The sequence below is a fragment of the Cervus elaphus genome, chromosome 9, assembly GCF_910594005.1.
Source record: "Cervus elaphus chromosome 9, mCerEla1.1, whole genome shotgun sequence".
Classification (NCBI taxonomy): Eukaryota; Metazoa; Chordata; class Mammalia; order Artiodactyla; family Cervidae; genus Cervus; species Cervus elaphus.
The window spans coordinates 99,294,605-99,321,967 of NC_057823.1; the positions used below are offsets into that span (position 1 = coordinate 99,294,605).

The 27,363-nt window shown below is 35.9% G+C and overlaps 1 protein-coding gene across 1 annotated transcript in view; it reads right to left on the reverse strand.

The window, feature by feature from the left end:
* The window catches only part of ST8SIA4 (ST8 alpha-N-acetyl-neuraminide alpha-2,8-sialyltransferase 4), a 98,975-nt gene that overhangs the window by 39,363 nt on the left and 32,249 nt on the right, over nt 1-27,363 (reverse strand). The window contains 1 exon segment of the mRNA XM_043913693.1: nt 18,595-18,888. Within this exon segment, the coding sequence (XP_043769628.1) occupies nt 18,595-18,888 (294 nt within the window).

Here is a 27,363-nt window from a genome sequence, read left to right on the forward strand (position 1 = left end):
GTTATGAAATTGTTCCCTAAAATCATCAACCATCAGCTTGTTGAGAAAGTCCCCAATCAAACCTAAGTGTTAAAAGGTCCAGAAGATTGAGCGAGGATGCCAAATTCCCCAAACAGTTCACTTCATCGTGAGTCACGGGCTTGGGCAATGCAGAGTCATTTCCTAGCACGCTAACTGCTGGGGAGGAAACCGCATGGCTCCATCATCTCCTGGCCAGCTGGGACAGCATCACATCTGAATAGTTCAGTCTGCTTTCAGTCTCCTTCCCAGACAGGCTATGTTTGTGTTTGTGATTTCCCTGTCCCCAAGAGTCTTCACAGTACAAGAAAACCAGTCTACAAAGATTCCCTATTATTTAGATCCAAAAGAATAAAGTGAATGAAAATAGCGGTGTGTCACTTTTTTTTTTTTTTGGTAATTGTTTCTTCCTCTTCTGTTTTCCAGTAAATCTCTGCCCTCCATGTAATCTGTTTGCAGGCCAAGTATGCCTCCTCATCATATTTAGTGCCTGGCATGCTGTGAAATGGGCTTCCCTGGTGGCTCAGAGGGTAATGTGTCTGCCTGCAATGCAGGAGACCTGGGTTCGATCCCTGGGTCGGGAAGATCCCCTGGAGAAGGAAATGGCAACCCACTCCAGTACTCTTGCCTGGAAAATTCCACAGACAGAGGAGCCCGGTGGGCTACAGTCCGTGGGGTCGCAAAGAGTCGGACACGACTGAGCGACTTCACTCACTTCACTGCTGTGAAATATCAATAACCTCAGATACGCAGACGACACCACCCTTACGGCGAAAGTGAAGAGGAACTAAAAAGCCTCTTGATGAAAGTTAAAAAGGAGAGTGAAAAAGTTGGCTTAAAGGCTTTGGAAAACTAAGATCATGGCATCTGGTCCCATCACTTCATGGGAAATAGAAGGGGAAAAAGTGGAAACAGTGTCAGACTTTATTTTTTTGGGCTCCAAAACCACTGCAGATGGTGATTGCAGCCATGAAATTAAAAGACGCTTACTCCTTGGAAGGAAAGTTATGACCAACTTGGATAGCATATTAAAAAGCAGAAACGTTACTTTGTCAACAAACGTCTGTCTAGTCAAGGCTATGGTTTTTCCAGTGGTCATGTATGGATGTGAGACTTGGACTGTGAAGAAAGCTGAGCGCTGAAGAATTGGTGCTTTTGAACTGTTGTGTTGGAGAAGACTCTTGAGGGTCCCTTGGACTGCAAGGAGATCCAACCAGTCCATCCTAAAGGAGATCAGTCCTGGGTAATCATTGGAATGACTGATGCTGAAGCTGAAACTGCAATACCTTGGCCACCTCATGCGAAGAGTTGACTCATTGGAAAAGACCCTGATGCTGGGAGGGATTGGGGGCAGGAGGAGAAGGGGACGACAGAGGATGAGATGGCTGGATGGCATCACTGACTCGATGGACATGAGTTTGAGTAAACTCTGGGAGTTGGTGATGGACAGGGAGGCCCAGCGTGCTGCGGTTCATGGGGTTGCAAAGAGTTGGACACGACTGAGCGACTGAACTGAACTGATGCTGTGAAAAGTCCATGGACTTAGATCCTGTGTACACCAAGTGAAATGAGAAAACCAGAGCAAGGGAAATGTCAAGCCCACCATATATCATGGTGGAGAAAGAAGAGAGACACATAAATCTGTTTGAATATAATTTTGTCCTGTCACCTTGAATTATTTCTAAGCAGGTTACTCTCTTTAGTAGTTGTATGCATGCTTAGTTGCTTAGTGGTGCCCGAATCTTTGCAACCCCAAGGACTGTAGCCCGCCAGGCTCCTCTCTCCATGGGATTCTCCAGGCAAGAATACTGGTGTGGGTAGCCGTTCACTTCTCCAGTGGACCTTCCTGACCCAAGGATTGAACCGGAGACTCCTGCATTACAGGCGGGTTCTTTCCCGTCTGAGCACCAGGTTCTATACCTGTTTCCTTTGACACCTTCCATCCTTTTCTAGAAAAATATTTAGCATGTGGAATCACTGTTTGGATCTTGCAACTTTTTGTAAACTGGGATTCTAATTAATAGTCTTTCATTAAAAATCAAGCCATAACGTATTGAAGTCTTTCTATTTATTGCTGTCAAACAAGGACTATGATGCAGTCTTTAGCTATCAGACATTTAGAGAACAGGCCCTCCTGTGAATTCCTGGTCTCTTCTTTCCCAGTTAACCTCTGACCTTGCTTGGAAACTGTTTTGTGCATCCCTGCTCCGTGAGTCCATTCAGCCCATGTATCCCACTGGATGTTCCAGGCATTTGCCAAATTCGCGAACTACCATGTGTCTTCCTTATATGAATCTCTGGATAATGCAGGAGGGGAATCCATCACTAGAGGAAACGCACACTTCTGTTACTTTCTTTGCAGCTTCAGACCCCACCCAGCTCCTGGAATAGGTTGCATCTATAATCGTTGAGTGGGTAAATATGCAGAAACACATCTGTTCACATCTTCCAAATGTGGAATTATGTGATATAAAGTACTTTGCTACTTTACTGTAAACATTTTAATGACAAGTTTTGTATTTCATTTTTTGTCCAGTCTGATAGGAATGCCATGTTTTTTGCATTACTAAAATATTTGTCTGAAATATATTTGGTGTTAATTATTTTCCATAAAATAATCAGCTTACTAATTTTGAAACTGATAGTTAATACTGTTGTAGGCATCTGTTCTAGGGTAAAAAGAAAGAAAATATTTTCCAGCTGAATAAACTACAGAATGTGCTAAACAGCACTGATTTTGCCTATTAGTGACGTTTATTAATGGAGACTTGTTGATAGGTTACATGACTACAACTCCGTGAATTCTACAAAGTGTCAATTTCTTTTGTGGTTGTTGTTTTTTTTTATGGTGACTACCATAAAGCAAAAAGAAAGATGAGAGTTTTGGGAAACTGCCAATTTTCCACTCCAACTGTTTCTTTAATTTTTTATTATTTTAAAATAGATACTGCCAAGTATTTATAATGACTGTACAATTTTCCCAAACTCTACTGAAAAATAGATACTTTAATATAAGATCAGGTTGTCATATTGTGAAAATTTTATATATAGCTATAAAGTAATTTCTGTACAAAGTTTACAAAATTCTGTTGAGATAAAATGATTTAATGAAATAAAATGCAAAATCATGACTTTAGCTGTAATAATTTTGCTTTAAGCAAGATTCAATGAAGCAAAGGAGAAAATGAAGTTAGATTCTATTAGACTAAATCATCAAAAAGTATTAACATAGAATCCCTCGCATTCTAAATCATGGAAGAATATCCAGATGTCAAATGATTGTTTTAGCTATTTAATTTCACCCAAGTGTGAACTGAAAAGACATCATATGGGGTACCTGAAACAAGGAAGCTCTAAATCTGAACTCAGTTGCTTGGAGCTACAGCTTCATTAGTTTTGGCCAATTTCTCTGATTTTCTGACAAAGGCCAAGGAAAATCAGTACATATAATTCATTCAATGGAATCTATGCAAGCTAAGTATCCAAGAATTCCAAGTTACTTTATTGCACTATTCCCTTATTACATTTTATTTATCTTTTAAAGAAGGAGAACTGGATTCTCCCACTGATTTTACTATCTCTAGAATGACATCAAAGGGTGATATTTTCTTCAAAAAGCCTGCTTTAAATGAGTTATTGGAGAACAGGACAAGCAATATGACCCATACTTTAATTATGGTGAAATAATTTGGTGTTGAAAATGGAAATGTATACTGCCTGAAATAAAACCTGTTACATGTTTAGTAAGGAATTAATGATAAGATAGCAACTGCCAGCCTAATCTCTGTAACGCATTTCATTTGACCACCAACATGGTCGTTGGATGATGGTTTGGAGGATAAAAGTTAAAGCACGGTGAAACTGAATGATTGTGAGTCCTTAATACACTAGTATTTGACTGATACTCTCTCCAGGAACATTTATTCAGGGAATACAGCTAAATAATACCATTGCTGTGGTAACAAGGTCCTGAGCTGAAAACTCACACAAAAGCAAGAACGCAGCAGGTATTTATCCAATACAAAGCAGTGACTTGTCACCGATAAGTTTTTTGTACTAACCTTAACTGAGAGATCTACCTTCATGATCCAGTTGGATAAAGACACACAGACAGGCTAGGAGCAACAGAAGCACAGAAATCTCAGCGCTGCTGCCCCCACTGTATACTCACTGGGCCTTTATCATTACTTTCCTTTAATCCTGGGGCTTCCCCGTGGCTCAGACGGTAAAGCGTCTACTTGCTATGCGGGAGACCTGGGTCTGCCTCTGGGGCGGGAAGATCCCCTGGAGAAGGAAATGGCAACCCACTCTAGTACTCTTGCCTGGAAAATTCCACGGACGGAGGAGCCTAGTAGGCATGGGATCACAAAGTCGGACATGACTGAGCAACTTCACTGGTTCCTTTAATCCTAACAATTTATTTAAGTAAAAATTACTTATCAGTTATGTATATCTTACTGTTTATCTAAGCTGCTCTCTCCTGAATATCTTAAATTTAGGTAGCTATTTTTCTTTGAGACAAAAATCTGTTCAAATTGAACAGAAGTAAAATCCTTTGAGGGATGAGGAATCCTTATGGCATATACAAAAATTATACCAAACAGACAGAATTTTACTTTATGGACGAGTCATAATAATAGTGTATTAGGCTAAAATTCTTAGGAGATGATAAAAACTGTTTGTAAGAATGGAGAAAATACCTTAGGATTTTATCTTCACTTAGGCCCACAAAGTGAGAGTCCCGTACAATATCAGATGGTAAAGAATCTGCCTGCAATGCAGGAGACCCAGTTTGATCCCTGGTTTGGGAAGATCCCCTGGAGAAGAGAATGGTGACCCCCTCCAGTACTCTTGCCTGGAGAATTCCATGGACAGAGGAGCCTGGTAGACTACAGTCCATGGGGTCACAAAGAGTCAGACACAGCTGAGCAGCTAAAACTTTACCACTTTCAAGAAACTGTATATTTTAAAAGATTTATGGGACACTTGATTCAGTTACATTCCTCAGCAAACTTAGACAATATATAGTCATACTGCTTAAAAATTTATTATATATTTGCCTTTTATTTAAAATTCACAACTAATTTTTTCATGTATATAAGAAGTCTCTGAATGTAGTCACTGCTAGATCACTTGAACTTAAATTAGAATAGCTTTATGCAGATTAATTCAAGACGAATTTTGCATAGTGATCAGTGTTCTTCTTTTTTCTTTAAAGGTCAGAGAAACAAGGGGATTTCTAATATTATTTATGTGTTTTCTACCACTCATTACAAGCCTGGGTTTTCAGAGTAGAAAGGAATAAAAGAACTAAAAGCAAGTAATGAATACAACCTACGAAATAAATTCATGAATTTTCTGTGTAGCTCTTAAAATAGCAGAGAAAACCTTTGTTCTGAATACTGTGTCAGTATAGGAATTTTTAAAAATGATGAAAATAAATTTCTTACCTTCACTACAGTGTGTAAAATAAACATTTTCTTCTAGAAAGCATCATAAACAAACAATAATAGATATTAATATAAATATACATACTATATATATATATATATATACAGAGAGAGAAATATTGCAAAACAATAATCAAGAGATAACATTAAGTTACTAAATTATGGAACAAAGACAATATTCCTCAAGTGATCAGGATGAATTTGTAGATGTGCCGTCTGAATGTTCCCGTGTTACACTTCATTATTATGATCCATTTACTTTTTAGTTAGAACTTATTCTTATATTTTCATTCTAACAACAACTTAGGCAGGTAAAATTTAGTAAGCATTGCTTTCAGAATTGTGTGAATACTGAGCACAAGATGGTCCTTGATGTGTACCAGTTGATTAATTAATATATTGTAGGAAAGAGTTATTCTAGTTTTAACCTCATTATTTGAGTTGCAAGCCTTCCTTATTTCCAAGATTTCCTTCTATTTTAAAATAAGCTGAATGGTTAATGTGATTCCCAGTGGTATTCAGATTCATATTTAAAAAAGTCATTTCCTCCTTCTGCTTGCCGCTTTACTTCTTTGCTCTAAATAATGAACCTTAAACAAAACTTCAAAGTCTTTTTTCAGCACAACTTGGCCCTTTTTCGTGGGTCCATTCTCCATCCCCTTGCACCCAGGCCCCAGGCCCCAACATAATGAACACAGGGCTTTCATACTTTTTCCTAGGTATACAACGGGATGAATAAATCAACCTTTTCTCTCATGAAATATGCAATATAAAGACACAAAATAATATAAAAAATAATCATACATTCTGAGGATTGTTCTATTTGAAATATACATCCCTTCTGAAGAGAATACAGAGAAAAGACATCCAGGTTAATTTCAGAGAAAGGGACAAGAGTGAGGAATTGTGTCCAACTGGCTCTTACCTTTAAACTGAAGAAGCAGAATGTTCTAGGTGGAGAAAAGAAAAAAAAAAATGCCTATCAAGGAGAAACTCCAGGATATGTCAATATCAGTGAGTGCCATGAAGGATTCTCGACTCCCCCAAAAGCACCCTAGATACTCTGCAAAAGCTTTTAGTCTCAATGAGAAGAATCAAGAACTGGAAAACAGGCTGGCTGAGGGCAACCTGGCAACTGTCTCCCACAGGGTCCCGTTGAGCCATACACCTATGAATGACTTCTCAGATATAAACTATTTATACTGTCACATTCCACAGTAAAATATGAATGATGGAAGCTGCCAGAAAACAATACCATGGCTCAAGGCCAACTAGATTAAGATATCAAGAAATCCCGCAATGCGGAAGCGTGGATATCAGAGTTGCCAGTAAGGGAAGAAATATTCCATCATGGAAATATCATCGTGTTTAAAATACCCATTAGGCAGTTTCTAGCTGCTCAAAGCATTAAAGAAGGATACATATTTTACAAAGAAGTATTACAGCTGTGTTGCTCATTAGTCAAAATGGAAACCATATGGAAGTGTTTTTGGCATAAAACTAAATTTAAAACAAGTAAGCCATTTTCAGAAAGCATTTGGAGTGAATATCTCCATTTTCAAAGTTGTCTTTTAAAACTGCTTTTCCTTATACAATTTTGAGTTGATTCAATACTCTAAAATAATCCACTTGTATAACAGTGGTAAACTCAAGTTTCCTGAAGTCTATCTAGTATTGGTCTATGTCAGTGTATTTTGTTACCGACAATTCTACTGGAAGCCTGGTCTGATTCAACTTCTTCTGCAAGTACATGTCATTCCCATGAATTTAGCCTGCAGAGGATCAACCTAATTTTATATAGCTTTTTATCTTCGTACTTATTTAAAAATGACAGATTTTAACATCCAAAAGATAAGTTCGGGAAATAAAGTCATTGATATGGTATTTTTGTGTGAGTCTTACTGGAATAGACATTGATGCTGAAACATGTATGAAAATACAATGTGTTTATTTTTAAGAACCATATTGAAAATCATACATTGTAACAAAGGAACTAATATGTGCTTCTTTTCATAGAAAAGTATACTTGAGCAATGAAATAGTGTATAACAGAGAGATAGCTACACAGATAAGGGGTGAGCTAGACATGTCACTTGATATCGTTTCTGTAAGGTGTGTTGTTCCTTCCTACATTGAAATCCACAAACTAGGAATTACGACTTCACTCATAGCATTGGGAATTAAATACTCAGCTATAATAGCTTACAGGCTGCATGCTAATAGAAAACATTAATGATTCAGCAAAACTCTGAGAAACTTGGGAGGTTATATTAAGTGATATCCCATTGTTCAACATAATATTATTTAATAAAATATGAAGAAATAAGTTTACTGATCATGAAATATACAGATAAACTAGAATACATCTTATATTCTGAATAAGAAGAAAAATTCAAGTTATTTATACACCTACAGTAATAATGTAATAGAAATAATGCAAAGAAATAGAGGAAAACAATAGAATGGGAAAGACTAGAGATATCTTCAAGAAAATTAGAAATACCAAGAGAACATTTCATGCAAAGATGGGCACAATAAAGGACAGAAATGGTATGGACCTAACCGAAGCAGAAAATATTAAGTTGAAGTGGCAAGAAAACAAAGAACTATACAAAAAAGATCTTCACAACCCAGATAATCATCATGGTAAGATTACTCACCTAGAACCAGACATCCTGGAATGCGAAGTCAAGTGGGCCTTAGGAAGCACCACTACGAACAAAGCTAGTGGAGGTGATGGAATTCCAATTGAGCTATTTCAAATCCTGAAAGATGATGCTGTGAAAGTGCTGCACTTAATATGCCAATGAATTTGGAAAACACAGCAGTGGCCATAGGACTGGACAAGGTCAGTTTTCACTCCAATCCCAAAGAAAGGTAATGCTGAAGAATGCTCAAACTACTGCAGAATTGCACTCATCTCACATACTAGCAAATTAATGCTCAAAAATCTCCAAGCCAGGCTTCAACAGTACAAGAACTGTGAACTTCCAGATGTTCAAGCTGGATTTAGAAAAGGCAGAGGACCAAATTGCCAACATTTGTTGGGTTATCAAAAAAGTAAGAGAGTTGCAGAAAAACATCTATTTTTGCTTTATTGACTATGCCAAAACCTTTGTGTGGATCACAGCAAACTGTGGAAAATTCTGAAAGAGAGGGGAATGCCAGACCACCTGACCTGCCTCTTAAGAAATCTCTGTGCAGGTCAGGAAGCAATAGTTAGAACTGGACACGGAATGAAAGACTGGTTCCAAATAGGAAAAGGAGTATGTCAAGGCTATATATTGTCACCCTACTTATTTAACTTATATGCAGAGTACATCATGAGAAATGCTGGGCTGGAGGAAGCACAAGCTGGAATCAAGATTGCTGGGAGAAATATCAATAACCTCAGATATGCAGATGACACCACCCTTATGGCAGAAAGGGAAGAACTGAAGAGCCTCTTGATGAAAGTGAAAGAGGAGAGTGAAAAAGTTGGCTTAAAGCTCAACATTCAGAAAACTAAGATCATGGCATCTGGTCTCATCACTTCATGGCAAATAGACGGGAAACAGTGGAAAGAGTGACAGATTATTTTTTGGGCTCCAAAATCACTGAAGATTGTGACTGCAGCCACGAAATTAAAAGATGCTTGCTCCTTGGAAGAAAAGTTATGACCAACCTAGACAACATATTAAAAAGCAGAGACATTAACTTGCCAACAAAGGTCCATCTAGTCAAGGCTATGGTTTTTCTAGTAGTCATGTATGGATGTGAAAGTTGAACTATAAAGAAAGCTGAGTGCCGAAAAATTGATGCTTTTGAACTGTGGTGTTGGAGAACACTCTTGAGGGTCCCTTGGACTGCAAGGAGATCCAACCAGTCCATCCTGAAGGAGATCAGTCCTGAATATTCATTGGAAGGACTGATGTTGAAGCTGAAACTCCAATACTTGGCCACCTGATGCGAAGAACTGACTCATTGGAAAAGACTCTGATGCTGGGAAAGGTTGAAGGCAGGAGGGAAGGGGATGACAGAGGATGAGATAGTTGGATGCAATCACCAACTCAGTGGACATGAGTTTGGGTAAACTCCAGGAGTCGGTGATGGACAGGGAGGCCTGGCGTGCTACCGTCCATGGGGTTGCAAAGAGTCAGACACAACTGAGCAACTGAACTGAGTAACAATATAGAAGGAAACTTAGTCCTCCAACACAAGATGAAATTACTAGAAATAATAAATTCAAGATGGCACAATAAATGCCAAAAATATAAATACAGAATGGGAGACTGCTGTTTATTAAGCAATGTAAGACAATGTATTATTGAATATTGTTTGACACACACAAGGTCTAGCAAAGCAACCTGCATGGAATAAGTTGTTATATATGTATTATTAGTATACTGTACTTTATATCTGTATATATAAAACAGTGTATTACACACTAGTCAGTAAATATATGTAAGGTATTAATAACATATTAATATATTTTAATGTATTATATAAGAAAGTACTTTGTGAAAATGTATATGTAGCATATATGAACATTACTTTGATTTTTCATGTATGTAAGAAATAAACACTTCTCCAGAAATAATTTTCCATAATTTGCATTTATAGAAAGATCTATGCTTTTTAACAATAACTGCAGAAATCAAAGAAAGAATAATTCAATAGATAAATGGCCCCAGAAGAAACATATATAATTATCTCTTCTATATCTTCATATATGCACATACATATTTATGTGTGTATATTAATGTGTTTGCGTGTGTGTAACATTCTGATGAGGATCTTAATTAATTTTGGTCTTGAAAAATATGAAGAGGATTTAAATTCCTAGACAAATGACTTTAAAACAGGAATATTTTAGAAAGCTACCTCAGTTACTGTGAAAATCAAAAGTTAAATGATGCCTCCCTTAAGGTTATAGAGAGGATATTCCTGAGGATATTCATGAAAATTCAGTACAAATGTTTGTGGCATTTTGAATATTCATGTGAGTAAGAAAACTAAAGAACAGAACCAGTGAAACTCAAAGCCCATAGGATCTCAATGATTATTTATGTCAACATCCACATTTTATAGAAAATAAACCTGAAGCTCAAGATTGTAAACAGTCTTGTCTATGGTCAGAATAAGAAAGGTTTGCTTTGACTGTCTTTGGAAGTCAAGCTCCTAAATGATTTTTAAAAATTCTGTAAGCCAGTGTTCTCAGTTTGGATCAATATAAAAACATGTTTTAAAGAGAATAAGTATTTTTTTCTCAGAACCTGAGAAATACATCTATGAACTCCAATTTGTGTGATATTGCTGTAGGTCATGAGGGTTATCCCAAGCATTTCAAATGGAAATTCTTAATTCCAAGCAAATTTAAAGCAGCCATATAGTCAACTTATCTCATACTTGCACATTTCTTTTGTAGTTGCAAAATTATCCTTCAAAGAAAAAAATCATTTGGAATATTTCTCAAATACAAGGGTAGATACATATTCTAAGCTAAAAGTTAAGGAAGAAAGTCATAAAGAGAATTCACATAAAATTTTAAAGAATAGGTATGAATTGAATTTATCATTTCCTTAAAAATTGTTTTGGTGAAGATATTTGTTTACAAAATTGTTGGATAACTTTAGAATTATTAACTATGAAGGTTATATCACTGAACACTATGCATGTTTATCAATCTCAATGATCACCAACAAATCATCAATCCTAGTATTTATCCTGATTAATACAAAGTATTAGCTTGTCAACATAATGAGTATAGTCCTTATTATTATATTTATATTAAAACAAATTATTAATTAGAATGTGGTGACAAAATATGGTAATTGACTTATTTTTGTTTTGGTAGAATTCAAATAACAAAACTGGATCATAAAAATTTATAAAATAATTAAAGGGGATGTTTTATTTTTGCTTTAAGTACTTCCATAACAGTTCATAATATTTGCCAGGAAGCAAAGCATTCAAATAGAAATGTTTGAATACTTTTTCCAAAACTATTTATAAACAAATCTAAAATTTAAATCAATTAATCTCTTTAAGGGGCTTCCCAGGTGGTGCTAGTGGTAAAGAACCTACTTGTCAATGCAGGAGACATAAGAGATGTGGGTTCGATCCCTAGGTCAGGAAGATCCCCTGGAGGAGGACACAGCAACCCACTCCAGTATTTTTGCCTGGAGAATCCCATGGACAGAGACGCTTGCAGGGCTATAGTCCATAGGGTCGCAAAGAGTCAGACACAAATGACGTGATTTAGCACACACAAGCTCTTTAAGATAGATATCTGAACAAAGTTAAGCACATTCTAAGGGAATACAGTTGAGAACTACAAAGTAAACTCTTCAAAGTACAAACTCAAAAGAAACTGAAGAAAATACACATGATTCTAATCTAGAACACTTTACATATAACATATTTATGCATACAAAATATAATTTCAAAATATGTTCATTTATTTATTGCCTGGAATTCTTAAGAAGTTATCCATTGTAGTCGGTAGTGGAACTGAGAAGCTACTTTATGTACTGTTTAATTTTCTTTGACATAATGATAAAAACAATGAGAAAATAAAAGTATAATCATCCCATTATTAAAAACAGCACTTGACTATCATGAATCAAACTATAGTAATTATAAAAATAGAAATTTTTGTCTAACATTATATATTTTGCAAAAATATATTTAATATATCTTACAGAATAATTCAATTGCATATTAAATCACATTATTAGGTTAAATTCTTTTCAGATTTCAGGTTATACATTGATAATTTTGTTATCAATATATAAAGAAGAAACCTTGATTTTTATATTTTGTAATCACATTTTTAAAGTTTCAACAAGTCATTTTAAAGTTTCAAAATTTCCTCTTCACTCTTGAAGTCTTAGGAAAATTGTTCCATTCTTCACAAGGGAAATTACAAAATAGTAATAAGAATATTAGACATGAGAAGCTTCAGAATAAATACAAATGAACAGCTTGGAATCCCAAACCAGTGTAACACTGATGTATGCACTTTAATTTGTAATTATAGTTATTTTTTTAATTTTCCCCATTAGACTACTCTCATTATTTTGTAAGACTGTTTCAAAATTAGAAAATAGAGATCGTTTCCCCTCCTGTTTCACTTAACATGACTTAGGAAGAATGACAACACATTAAAAACCATCATCAAGTTTTATGATTGATGGTTGTATTTTCAGAGCTTTAAAACACGTACAACTAATTTGATGCTTAAAGTTGGTAAGCCATCATAATTTTCAGAGAAGAAAAGTTTAAATCATGAAGCTTGACAATATAATTTCTACTTGTAACTGCAGTACTTGGAAGAGGCTTCCCATTTTAGCACTGTGATGGCATGCACCATAAAATGGATGGACTGCACGAAAGCCCTCTCTTGAGACAAACAAACTCTAATAATCCATAGACGATACAAAACTCTCTATTTTCCTGAATTGTATTAACCACAGGGTTTCAGAGACATGTGAAAAAATACGTAGAGAACACGTCTTCAGGGCGTTTGCTCATGGTTTCATATCATGTGAATCTTTTCTGTTTCATCAGTATTCCCACTTCCTTATTTTCTTTCTGAGTCTCGGTAAACTTATAGAGTACAAATATTATGTTGAAATGCCACATCTGCCTGAATCAGTGTGTTAATTTCATTAGTTCCATAAATGAAACAACCTTTCACAAACATCATGTGTACAAATTTCCAAGGTACTTGAAAGGTGAAAGGTAAATTTAGGGCTACTTTTTATACCCCAGGCCACAGTTGAGAACTTGACCTTGAGGGGAAATATGCTGATGTGTAAGCATGAAAGTAGCAAGTTAAGTTCTTTCTGGAGAATACAAAACAAGTCTTGTCAAAAATACCTAAAGTACAGTAGTCAAAAGAAAGCATATCACTGACTTCACTAGTAGTCAGAAGCTTGACTTTGTTGTTCTTTGGAGTAAAATGTTTAGAAAATGGTGATATATTTTATATGTATAATGTTTATGGAAGAAAAGTGAATAAGACGAACATAAAAGGAGGGGACTGATGAACTAACTAGTAAAAAGTCTTGTATTTTCTATGTTTAAAATAAATGCAAAAAGGCTATATGAATTTACTGTTGTTAACCATATGTAATTCTATCTAGATTCTAACTTATTGAAAATGCCCTATTTCAACCATTCCTCTGATTAAGTGTTTTGCTGTTGTCAGTAAATGGAGAAAGAAAAACCAGGACCTAGGGAATAAAGTAATAAATCCAAAGTTTATGCAGAGATGCAAAAACCCAGAGTAGTCAACACAATATTGATGGAGGAATAAAGTCAGAGGACTGACACTACCTGACTTCAAGACTTACCATAAAGCTTCGGTATTCAGGACAATATGATGTCAGCAAAGAACAGACAAACTAGATCAAATGGAACAGTTAAAGAGCTCAGAAATAGACCCCCCCCCCCCAAATTTAGTCAACTAATGTTTGAAAAAGAAGCAAAAGTAATACAAAGAAGCTAAGGCAGTCTTTTTAAGAAATGGTGTTGGAACTATTGGCCATCCTCATTAAAAAATGAATCCTGATAAAGAACTTGACACCTCTCACAAAAATTAACTAAAAGTGGATGATAGATCTAAATATAGAATGCAAAAACTATAAAGCTCTTAGATGATGACTCTTAAGACAATCTAGATAACTTTGGGTTGGTGATGACTTTTTAGATACAACACAAAAAGCACAATGAAAAAAATAATTGATAAACTAGACTTCATTAAGACAATGGGAACAGAATGAAAAGACAAGTCACTGTCTGGGAGAAAATATTTTCAAAAGACATATCTGATAAAGGATAGTTATCCAAAATACACAAAGAAACTCTCTAATAAGAAAACCAACTTGACTGAAAAAAATGGGCCAAAGACTTCAACAGACATCTCACTAAAGAAGAGATGCAGGTGGGAAATAAGCATATTCTAAGATGCTTCACATCATATGTTGTAAAAGAAATGTAAATTAAAACAACAATTGAAAATGAAAGTCACTCAGTCGAGTCTGACTCTTTGCGACCCCATGTACAGTCCATGGAATTCTCCAGGCCAGATACTGGAGTGGGTAGCCTTTCCCTTCTCCAGGGAATCTTCCCAACCCAGGGATTGAACCCAGGTCTCCGGCATTGCAGGTGGATTCTCTACCAGCTGAACCACAAGGGAAGCCCAAGAATACTGGAGTGGGTAGCTTATCCCTTCTCCAGTGGATCTTCCCGACCCAGGAATTGAACCGGGGTCTCCTGCATAACAGGCGGATTCTTTACCAACTGAGCTACCAGGGAAGGTACCACTATATATCTATTAGGATGACCAAAATCACCTAAATATATACTGAAAACACCAAATGCAGAGAAGGATGTGGAACAACAGCAATTCTCAGTCATTATTAGTTTGAGTGTAAAATGATAGTCACTTTGGAAGACAGTTTATCAGTCTCTTGCAACACCAAACATACTCTTATCATAAGATCCAGTAATCAAACAAGCTGAAAACGATGTCCACTCAAAAACCTGCACACATATGTTTTTAGTAGCTTTGTTCATAATTGCTAAAACTTAGAAGAAATAGATGAATGAATAGACTAGTACGTCAAAACAACGAAGCATTATTTAGCCCTAAAAAAGGAATGAGGTATCAAGCAGTAAAAAGATATGAAAGAAACCTAAATACATACTATTAAGTGAAAGAAACCAATATGAAAAGGCTACATACTGTATGGTTCTAACAATATGACATTTGGGAAGAGGCAAAAAACTATGGAGAAAGTGAAAACATCAATGCTTGCTATGGCTTAATGGGAGAAAGAGATGAACAGTCTGAACACAGATGATTTTTAGGACAAGGAAACTTTATATGATATTATAATGGTGGATACATGTCATATCACATCTGTTAAAAGTCATGGAATGTACAATTAAGGGTAAACTCTGGTATAAAGTATGGACTTTGGGTGATGATGATCTATAAATTCAGGTCCACTAATTATAACAAATGTAGGGCTCTGGTGGAAGATTTTGACCATGGAGACTATGCATGTGTAGGGGCAGGGAGTATACGGAACATCTCTGCACCATCTTCTCAATTTTTCTGTGAACATAAAACCACTAAAAATAGTCTATTGGAAAAGTACTCATTCACAGTAACCTTGAATTTTATTAGTTTCCTACAATCGAGTACTTTAAAAACATTTGTATTTAATCTTAATAAGATATCACTGGTGTGTGTGTACGCGTGCATGCTAAATCACTTCAGTCGTGGGCAATTCTTTGAGACCCTTTGGACTGTAGCCCACCAAGCTCCTCTGTCCATGGGATTCTCCAGGCAAGGATACTGGAATGGGTGGCCATGCCCTCCTCCAGGGGATCTTCCTGACCTGACCCAGGGATCGAATCCACATCTGTAATGCCGCCTGGCAGGCAGCCAGGTTCTTTACCACCTGGGAAGCCCGTGTGTATATGTATGGGTGTGCATATACGTACGTGTATATGTATGCACATATGTATATGTATGTGCTACACTGTGTGTGTGTGTGTAAGACAGGACAGAGTGAGTTCTTTATTTTCCTATGAATCAGTGATACTCAACTTCAACACATTAATATGGATAAAAATATAATTTTGTGACACCAACAGTGGAAAGTTAGTGTGGACAGAACTTTTTGTATGTTACTGAAGCTCAGCTGGTATAAATTCAAATAAAAGTGTTATAACTTTAAGATTTCAAATGAAATCCCCATGGTAACCACAAAGAAAATAGCTCTAGAATACACACAGAGGAAATGAGAAAGAAATTCATATGTTTCACTGCACGCATAGACATACAAAATACTGAAAAACAAAAGACAGTAATAGAAGAACAGGAGTGACTATACCAATGTCAGACAAAACAAATTCTAACTTAAAAAAAAATTATAAGAAACAATGAAGGACATTACACTAAGTGAAATAAGCCAGTCATAAATAGACAAATACTGTATTATTCCACTTATATAAGGTAGTTAGAGTTGTCCAAATCATAAAAACAGATAGTAGCATGGTGACTGCCAGTGAGTGGGGGGAGAAGGGAATGGGGAGCAATTGTTTAATAGATGAAGAGTTTCAGTTTGCAAGAGGAAGAGAGTTCTGCATGTGAATGGTAGTGATGGTTGTTCAACAAAATGAATGCCCTTAATACTACTACATTGTTCGCTAAAAATGGTTGAGGTGGTAGATTTTGTTATGTGTGCTCTATCACAATTTTTAAATGAAGGAAATAATATAGACCAAACTAGATTTTGTTAAAATTAAATTCCCGTACATCAAAGGGCACCATTTAGAGAGTGAACCGCAAACCACAAGCTGGAAAAAATATTTGCAATACATGTGATTAATAGAGAAATTTAAAAATTAAAAAGATATGCTCCTAGCACAATACATTAGGAAGTTGCTCTCTATTAAGAACACATCTCTTTTTTCAGACTCAAACTGTAATTATAGGAATCAGTAACTTAAAAAAATTACTTATCTTCTAAATGCATGTATTTTATCTTTGTTGAAACTTCATGCCAGATGTCAAGAGAATGAATGCTGAATAACCAGGATCTTATTGCAAGAATGCAATTTAATTGTGTGCAGAATAACAATTAAAAAAAAAAAAAAAAAAACCTGTCTCAAGGTTTAAACAAAGAAATGGCAAATTCCTGAAGGCAATTATCTCAATAACAAAACAAACAAAACAGAAAATACCTTAGCCCAGTTCAAATGACAGTGTATAAAGTAAGCTATTTTTAACTCTTGAGTTTGGAAAGATTTTTCTTTTGGGACTTCTGTCCATTGTGTTTAATTGGTACCCTGAACTTGCCCATCGTTTTCATGTCCACTGACTTTGCTCTACATTTTTATCATTTTATGAGTAAATTAACCAAAAGCCTGTATGGTCTTCGTATCTCTAGCACTTCTCCTTGCCAATACTAGTCTGCAGTTACAAGATTTAATCTCCTAAATTCACATATCTAATTGTGCTTCATGAAGGATAAAACTGATTATCTTCCGAACCAGATCACAAAAGTTATTTTGTATCCTATTGCACCACAATGGACTCCATTATCACACAAATTTACAACACAATTATTTTCCGGCCTCAATTTGCTCTAAAGATGCAATAAGATTTCCTTCTGGTTTCTTCTTTTTTCCCCTGACAATCACTTTAAAGTTCCTAAAATCACTTCTTGCATTAAAAGTTTAGTTTCGTTGTTAGATTTTTAGGACTTCTTTGTTAACATGAGGAACAATTTCCACACTTCAGCCAATATTCCCCCTTATCATTTGTTTATGCCTTAGCTCACTGTACAGGCCTCTATTTCTACCATAAAGCCTATGCATTCCTCTAAAGCAGTGATCAGCTCTTCAATTTTAAATCTACAGTATCTGACATTCAGTAGATATCTAATAAATATACAGTATTGCTTATATTTGTGTTATGCATGTTATATACATATATATACGCGACTGAATTTAGCCTTTTGGTTATTTGCCACTTTGAAACAAGAGTCTACTTCTGAGGTCTTTCTGTTGAGCTTGTATTAATAAAAGGAAAATATTGACATAATCCATAAAAATGGCATCTGTGACTTTAGTGGGGAAGCATTAAGGCATATTATCTCAGTCAGCTTTATCACTCGTTGGCCTCTTAACTACAGATGGGATTTAATTACTTCTTACAGACATTTAACATTTAAGCTTCCACAACATTGCCCACTAGCTATTTAGCACTTCTGTTCACAGTTTTTACTCCAAATTCATCAATTATACTATGAATTCTTATTATTCTTTAACACAGCAAAATATAAAAATCAGTAATTTGTTCATAAGCAGATAGAAATAAGTGCCAAGATCATATGTTTGCCTTTTCAAAGAAGAGAAGCACTAAAATAAAATAGTAGGTAAATAAAATTCAAGTTGGTAAACAGAGCAGCCATTATAAAACAATGGAAACATATGTATGTATATATATATATATATATATATATATATATATAAATTACTGAAGTTCCTTGTGGTCTAGGGAAACTGTGTAGGTATATGCACCATTGTGCCAAGGACAGACTGGTCCTTTGCAGACACTTACCCTCTGACAGCATGAATAAGTCTCAGTGATGGATAGGCAGTCCGCACTTTCAGTTTATTCTTAAGGATTAACGCATTAACCCACTCCACGTGCTTCTCTCCTCCTTTGACCATGAAAGCAGGGATCCAAAGGACACTGTCATTCAGCATGGAAAGTCTATGCACAAATTTTTCTCTGTCACTCTCATTCCGAAAGCCTCCAAATGCTCTTTGTACAACTGATGGATTCATGGTAATAAAATCTGATTTAGTTCCCACATCTGCAGCAAACTCCACCACAGGGGCTAGATTACACCTAAAGAGGGAAAACATTAATGGACAAATGAAAAGTAAGTATGAAGCATTCACTTATAAAATGGCATTCAAGAAAAGAAAAAAACAGAATGAGCATGTTTTTTGTTTTTTAGTTTTTTTAACCAGGTAGGGAAAAAAAGATAACCTGCCTGGTAAAATTACATTTTCAGCAAGTCATCACACTTTCAGGAATACAGTATTGTCTTCAATAAGGATTATAGTGGGGCTCAAATTGTCATTTATACTAACACAACCTGTTGTTGAAGAATATTCATTGCTATTATCTTCATAAAATCACATGATATGAATTCCTAATAGGGGAATTTATGATGGTAAATTCATAAGAGCTCTGCCATGCAACAGGCAGTCTAAACCACATGCTGTTCTAGAAGGAAGTAAAACACACTTGACCTGATAGTCTAACCTGCACCATTTGTCAAGCTTAAGTCATTTCAACAAGTTTCTAAACATACGTAAGTGGAGATGGCTTTTCTGTACCCTGAGGTTAAGGGGAAAATACAACTCCTTCCAACATTTTCCACAAACCTATTTGTAATTGCTTTCCCTAGGCCTAAATGGGGAGGAAAAGTAAGAAAATGGAGTTACTGCATTTAATATGCCTCTTTGAGATGTTACCAGAGAAAAATCCTCTACCAAGGGATCAGATATCTTTCTGTCCCTTTTGAGGACATCCTCAAAATGCCTGCCTTCCTTTCTAATCAGACATGAGCCCTTTGTGGAGGAGGACTCCTGTTCTCAACACCTGAGCTCCTGGGCCTCACGAAGTACCTGGTTCTGATTCTATTCTTGTAACCTGATTTCTGCATTTTAAGAAAGCTTTGGAAAGCACCTGGAATTTGTTTTCCATTTGTGATACTTCGATTCTGTCACAAAGAGTTCTGGATTTGATGAAACGTAAAAAACAGGTTTTAAATTTTACAATAGTTTAACTTGCTAAAAAAAAAAAAAAGGACACATTTTAACTAGTTGATCAGTGAAAAATTAGATTTTCAACAAATAAGAGTTTGTTAATTTGGAAAAAAATAATTTGAATCTATACATTCATGAAAACACACTCTCACATGCACAGATTTTTTTGTTTTTCTTTTCTTTTTGGTTGTTTACTTCAGCCTTTCAAGTGAAGGGAAGATAAACTAATTTCCTTTTGCTGCATTTTTGCAGGTTTGACTGCATTATGAAAGTTTCTCACATTTCTCTACCTGGTGCATTTCTCCACATTAATTAAATTCTCAAACCAGTTAAATTTAATTAGAAAGTAAAGTGTGTGTTCTACTAAAATTATTGGCTTATACATCATTCCTTATCTCTCTTAATGAATATATCTGATTACTTCCTAGATCTCTGACAACACTTATCTAACACAACAGATATCTTTTATCTCACACAATGAAGCAGTCTCTGTTATCTAGGCTGAGCTACTGAGAGAAAACAAAGTTAACACATCATATTATTTAGAAATAATCTCAAGTCATGTAACTTTAATTATACCCACTAGATTATGTGATAGAGTGTTTATCTGTCTCCATCCATGATCCATGCACTGTTGGAGACTAGTTATTACTCATTCCTCTCACAGTAAGAATACGAGTGATGGGACTGCCCTGGGAAAGAACAGCTACATGTGAACGTAAGCAAACTGAACATCTTACAGTGTAACTCACGGAAGACTAAGGATATGATTATTTTTAAAGTCTTAAAATGCGCTCCACATCAGCTTCAAAAACAGTCTAAAATTCTAACCAAGCTGATTATAAGATGGATTTGGAAACTGTGGAAACACATTCTGAACAACACGGGTACAGACACTTCCCCTTCCTTAGGGAAAAAATAGATAGCACTTGCTAACATGACAGTTAGCTTCAGACAGATCTTTCTGCTGTAACGCTACCTCAGCCATCCTTTTCAGAGGATTCTATCAGAGGGAAAACAATATCTATAAATGTCACTTTCTCTATAACTGTACAAGTAATCAGAGCCAACCCTGTTAAAGAGAGCCAAGATAACTTCCCAATGAATTATCTTTTCAGGAAAAAAAAAATGACTTTAGTTTAGTTTATGCTTTTCATTGCTTTTTCTTATCACATGTTTAAAAGCCCCTCCACATCTCTTGTTTGCAAACACCCACTCTTTTAAGAACAGCCTCAGCTCAGTTTCTGAAACAGGACTGTCTGGCCAGGTGTTATTGAAGAGTTAATAAGGTAGTCATCAATAAAGCTGGGTGCTGAAAGACAGGGACTTTCCACCTTGGAAATAAATGGAAACTAAGAGAATAACAAGATTTCTGGAGAACAGGGGTGATCAAGAGGGAACTAATGTATCTGAGGTCAAAAGCGCTAAGTGGCTGTGATGCAAACCGAAAGGGCACCGGGCGATCAAAGAATCATCAGTCTACCTGAGCTTTACTGGAAAGTTTCTATGACCCAAGCACAGCCCAATCAGGCTTTGCGAAGGATGGAAGTAGAAGTATTGAAAATAGCATGGCAGAAGGACACACCATAACATCTAGACTATGCTGGTTCCACAAGCCCACTTGTTCTTTTTGTTTGGAGTGCCTATGCCTAAGTTTTTACTGGAAGGAAAGATTGGCATCATGTCCACATGTGGCCAGCATATTAGCTTCTCTGCGGTTGGATTAGATATTTAGTCATATAATTAACTGAATGTCACATAATCAGGGCAAGTGTTAAGGAAGCCAAAATAACCAACCAGCTGTGTTGTACCCCAGCAATTCAGCCGACTTGTTGTGAACTTCACAGCCTTACCAGTAGCAATGGTGCTGATTGAGCAAGATTATAAATAGGTATGCAATCACACATTCTTCATCTTCTTTTTTAATAAATCTTCTCAGGGATCACAATAATCAAAAGTAGCCAGAATGGGTAAGCAAGCATTTATGAAGCATTATTTCCCGCTATTCTTAATCTTATAAAATTGAAGAGCGCTTGATTTTTAAATGATGGATTTCTGTGAGTCAAAACTACTGAGTATGCAAGAATATTTAATGCACTCAAGTTCTGCCTCTTTAGCCTCATTAAATTTGTGTGTGTGTGTTAGTTGCTCAGTCATGTCCGACGCTTTTCGACCCCATAGACTGTAGCCCACCAGGCTCCTCTGTCCATGGGATTTCCCAGGCAAGAGTACTAGAGTGGGCTGCCATTCCCTTTTTCAGGGGATCTTCCCGACCCAGGGATGGAACCCTGATCTCATGCATTGCAGGCAGATTCTCTATCATCTGAGCTACCAGGGAAGCCCCAAATTTTTATACTGACCCACTATTTTGACATATCAAAAACATGAAACCATATCTAAGAATTAGGTATGGTGGCCAAACTCACTGCTTACTCAAAGCTGCCCAATTTTCAATTTGTTTGTCTTTCATTTTCAAGACTGATTGAAAACCTTTGGGAATGCAGCTGGCTCCATTTCCACCCTAGACCTCTGAAATTTCTTCTGTGATCTCAAGCTAGATGTGATGCCCTCTCAACAGTCCTTCTATGTAGAATTGAAGGCACTTTCACTTATCTCACAGCCATATACAATATTCTTTAATGCATTTTAATTTTAAGTCATTTAATTTTTAAGGAAAGCTGTGTTTATTTCATGATAATCGCTCAAGACCACCTAATTCTCCAGTAAGACATATCTTTCAGACTTGTCAATATTCTCTGCATTTCCCTTAAGTTATAGTTGAACAGTCTAAGCAACTAGGAGGTCCCTCTTTCAAAAGTTCAACAGATATGCCTTAAGAGTTCATGGTGCTAATACAACACATTGCTCAAATTATTTTCTGGCTATTTTACTATTTGTGCTAGTTGGCAATGATGTAGTCTGGCCAAAATATGATCCTGACATTTATTATTAGTAATAGGAATAAGAAAATGCCCAATTAGCCACATGTTTACATATCCCACAGTGTGTGTTATATACCTTTGTGTGACCTACTGAACTAGTCATTTGAGATATTGAGGTGAAACAGCATGCACTGTGATAGAGGAGGATGTTAACAACAACTAAGTGGATTACAGCCTTATCTTTATTTATTCTTTCTCACATTAAAGTCCAGACAAGTTCCAATCACATAATTTTACAAACACATCCTTTTTTTCTGTTAGCCAATTTCACTGTGTATTTTGTTGTACTAATACTGAAATCCCTTAACTCAAACCATTATTACCTTGGAACCACAGTTGTCAACTAACCACGAAATGGGCGATGACCTCTTTTCTGCCCTTGGAGGAAGCATATGGTTCCTACCTGCTCCCAGCCTGTTTTTGACCTTGAAGAGTCAAGAGAACACTGAATCTTTAATACCTGGTTTTGTTCTAGGCTTTGTGGTTACCTTCTCAAAATTGCTAGGAGAAGCCAAAACATGCAACCCCTAGCCTCTCTGACTTTCCCTGAGGTGAATGTGGTAGAACTGAAGCCAATACTTTTGCAATACTTTGAGGTCAGGAGTGGTATTATCTCCACCGAGGGGTGAGGGAGGCCTGGCATGCTGCAATTCACGGGGTCACAAAGAGTCAGACATGACTGAGCAACTGAACTGAACTGAACTGAGGGGTGAGGAACTAGGTCAAAGTGATGAAGAAACAAGTCTAAGGACACAGTGTATAGAATATAAAAGCATAACTATTTAAAAATTATTCCAGGACAGGGGTTTTCATTGACACTATTTCCACACTGATTTCTTTTAGAATCAATGAAAATCTCTACAGGTTCATCTTTCACCCAACCTTCGTGTAAGGAAAAGAATGCCTTACCATTTGGTCTTAAGCATATTCTACAAGGCCACTCAGTCACGACATTCCCCAAACATTGAGCAGTGATTGAACAAAGGGGTTTTAAAAATCTAACACAGGAAAACAATACTTACACCTCAGTTCTCATGAGAGAAAAGATATTAAAAAATGCTAGTCAAAGGATTAAATAGCTAACTGATGTCACTTTTTGAAATATGAAGCCTAGGGTTAACCGATGACTTATACGTGGTATATTATTATGTAGAAGGCAAAGTATAAGAAATGGAGATGAAGCATCATGTTGAATATTTGAATTTTCAGTATAGTAGATGAACACAAAAACCCAGAAACACACATCGTACGTTATGCTTGCTGATAACAATGAACAAAGTCCTCACGTTGACAGAAATAAATGCAAATGACACATATCATGAAAATGACTAAGTGACTAAGTAGAAAAGAGGCTTCTTTTCACAAACGCAGATTTGTTTATATTACTGGCAAGGGTGGGAAGAACAGTGTCATATTATTTCTACGGAAATCACAGAATGAAAAAAAGTCAAACTCATTCTAGAAGACAACAATCCATGTAACAGGGAAATATCTTAGATTATGTCGTTCCCACACTTCAGTCAAAATCAAAATAGCATTACTCATTTGGCAAATTTGCTATAACTGCACAGATATTATTCAATAAAACTTAGATTTTTTCTGGGGTGGGGGTAAAGGGAAATGGATGCCAAAGAATGAACATATTGTGCTTAAATCAAATGAATTTCCATGCATGTGACTGTTTTCTTTTTCACAAAAGTGAATATATATAGTTGCAAGACTAATATTTATTTGAATTATAAATGTAAGTTTCTTGAAAATGCATATGAAATGAATATTAAGCATACACTCTAAATCATTCCTTTGTAATTAAAAGTGAAGGATCATTTTAACTTTTCTGAAAGGGGTATAAAGAAAAAATTCTGGCAACAAATTCCTGTTGAGGAATTCCTTTTTTTCTGGTAAAAATTCATTACTGGAAATATTTAAGACAAGGAAAACCAAGCAAGATACTTAGGATGTATTTCTCAGCCCTCTTGTCCTAGTCAGGGAACTGAACCACTCCATTTATCAGGGGTTGTTGAGCAGTTGCTATTTTTTTTTTTTTACAGAGGGAAGAACTGATTCAGCATGGAATTTATGTTCTTAAAAATTATGCTGTACATTAAAAGGAAAGAAACAGCATTCATGAAATATTACGGCTGATACTTTAATCACCCACGCCAGAAAACCAAGGCAGAAAAACCATAACATTTTCTCTTTGCAATTCATAGTGTTAATAAACTAACTGCCCCGTGACCGTTCAGTGGTGGTGGGAAACACGCTTAATTTTCTAACATGTAGTGATGATACCAGCAAACTTGTCATAGTAACATCACACTGACACAACTTCCTTGTTTAAGAAGACAAAAACATTTTGATTTGTCATTCTAAACTACACATGTACTTTTTCTTTTCATTTCTTTTGATCCAAGATTAAACGATGATTTCTTACTTAGTATATATAATCTATTTGACACATGGTCCTGGAGAGACAGTGGATATAATGTTCAGAAGAGTCAGGTATTCTGATGCTCACCAAGCATTCAGAAAAATATCATACCACGCGTGGATAAAAATGAATGTTTCATTTGCTAATATCACAAGGCAGGCCAAGGCAATCTCACATTAATTACATCATATTTATTCTAAGTGGGTCTTTCTCTATCTCCATTTAGCAGAAAGTCACATTTTGACGGACTGAAAGGACTTGATCTCCACAATTCTTTTATCTTCCATATCTGATTCATCATAAGGCCCTAAAAATTCATCTCAGAAAATTTCTCCTGAGTATATTCTCTCCTCTTTATTCTTATTGGTATTTTCAAAGCTTAGGCACCACCATATGCTTTTGAACTGTCACTGGAATAATTTCCGAATTAATTATTACTTAGCTATAACAATTGATGAATCATGAATTGATCTGCAATTTTTAAAGAATGAAGAATAAGATGGATTATAACAGAACATGGCAGTGTTCCATGCACATCATCTTATGGAAATTTATTTCAGATTCACATGTGTGTAGCATTAATGACAGCAGCTGGGGAAGCAACAGGAGGAGGGTATCATGATGTAAGTTGTATTTCTTGCTGTAATATTTATTAAGCATTACTGAAAAACACTGCTCTAACCAGTTCTATAAAACCCAGACTCCAACTTGATCCATCTGTTTCAAGGATGGTATCATCTTATTAATAAGCATATTTGATCACAATACTATCCTAACCAAAAATCTTCAGTGATATTCAGTGATATCCCAGGGTTTTCATAACTTGCCCCTACCCTTACTTTCCAGAATTTTCTCTCTACATTTGCCTGTCTTGTATCCCAATGGCATCAGGCTACTCCATGTAGTTTTCTATCAGTGTCTTTGTTTTAGATGAATATCTCTGACTGAAATTACTCCCTCCCTAAGACACTCTAGCCTCCAACCTCAACGTCCTATCTCTTCCTAAAACTCAAAGGTTAACATCTGTTGCAATGCTTTACATATTCTTTGGCAGAACCGACTGCTTCTGTAGCACTGTTCTAAAATATTTACCTTATCTTTATTCTATCACATATGGAACTCCATTACATTTAGTTGCTTGTATAGGGTTGCTATCTCTTTAATGCAATTAGTTAAGCTAACTATAATAATAATGTCGGTTACTCTGTGTATGTGAATTGAGAACCTGTTTAATCTACAATGGTTATTTGATCTCTCGATCTTCTAGGAGTGCTGCGGAGGCTCTCAACCAAGTCCTGAAAATCCATAGGCCTCTGGGTCACAGGTTAACATAACTCTGAAAAATGGGCAATTTTGCTGGGCTGTTTCCCCATTTAAGGGGACAGGCTCTTGTGGGCTTGCGATGATAAATGCCAAACAGAACAAAACTACCACTCAGTTTGTGCCCCAAGGGGCTCAGTTCGTGAGCTCTGCACTAAATCTTCTGATTCTCTGTACAATCACTTCAATTTTCACTTTTAACATGTTTGTTCCGTTAAATAAGTTACAGACGTTTCATCAGAAAGTTGATATAGCATGTGTTTTGGGAAGTGAATTAAGAAACACCAAACATACTAATAAACATACGTTAAGCTGAAAACTCTGAAACTGATAAAATGTTTAACTCTCAGAAGGTGTGTTAACCAAAATACACAAAAATGGAAAAACAATCATCCTCTTAAGTTGGAATTATTTAAATTACAATAAGAAATGCAATCTGTTTCATTGGTGCTCCTATTCTAGGTGATTGCCATTTTCTGTGTGCAGAGCCATCATCATTCAGAACAAGAAACGAAAGGCTAGAGGAGTTCTAAAGCCTGATAATAATTTTTCATTCTGATTTTTAAAAACACTCACAAGTCAAAATGTACCTATAAGAGAATACACAGGGATGATACGTAGAAAAAAGAAACTGCTGCTTAGCATTCAATAATGGGTAGGATCACCTCTCCCTTTATTACATTAAAGTCTCACAATTTCAGTCCGTGGTTAGTATAAATGGTATTTTGAGTTCTCCTTTAACCAAAACAGTGTTCTGTTTTTTTGTTAAACATCACATAAAATGTGGAGGTATGCTTAAAAGTCTATTATACATTAAAATTACCCAAGACTCTGAAATCTCAGCAGATAATTA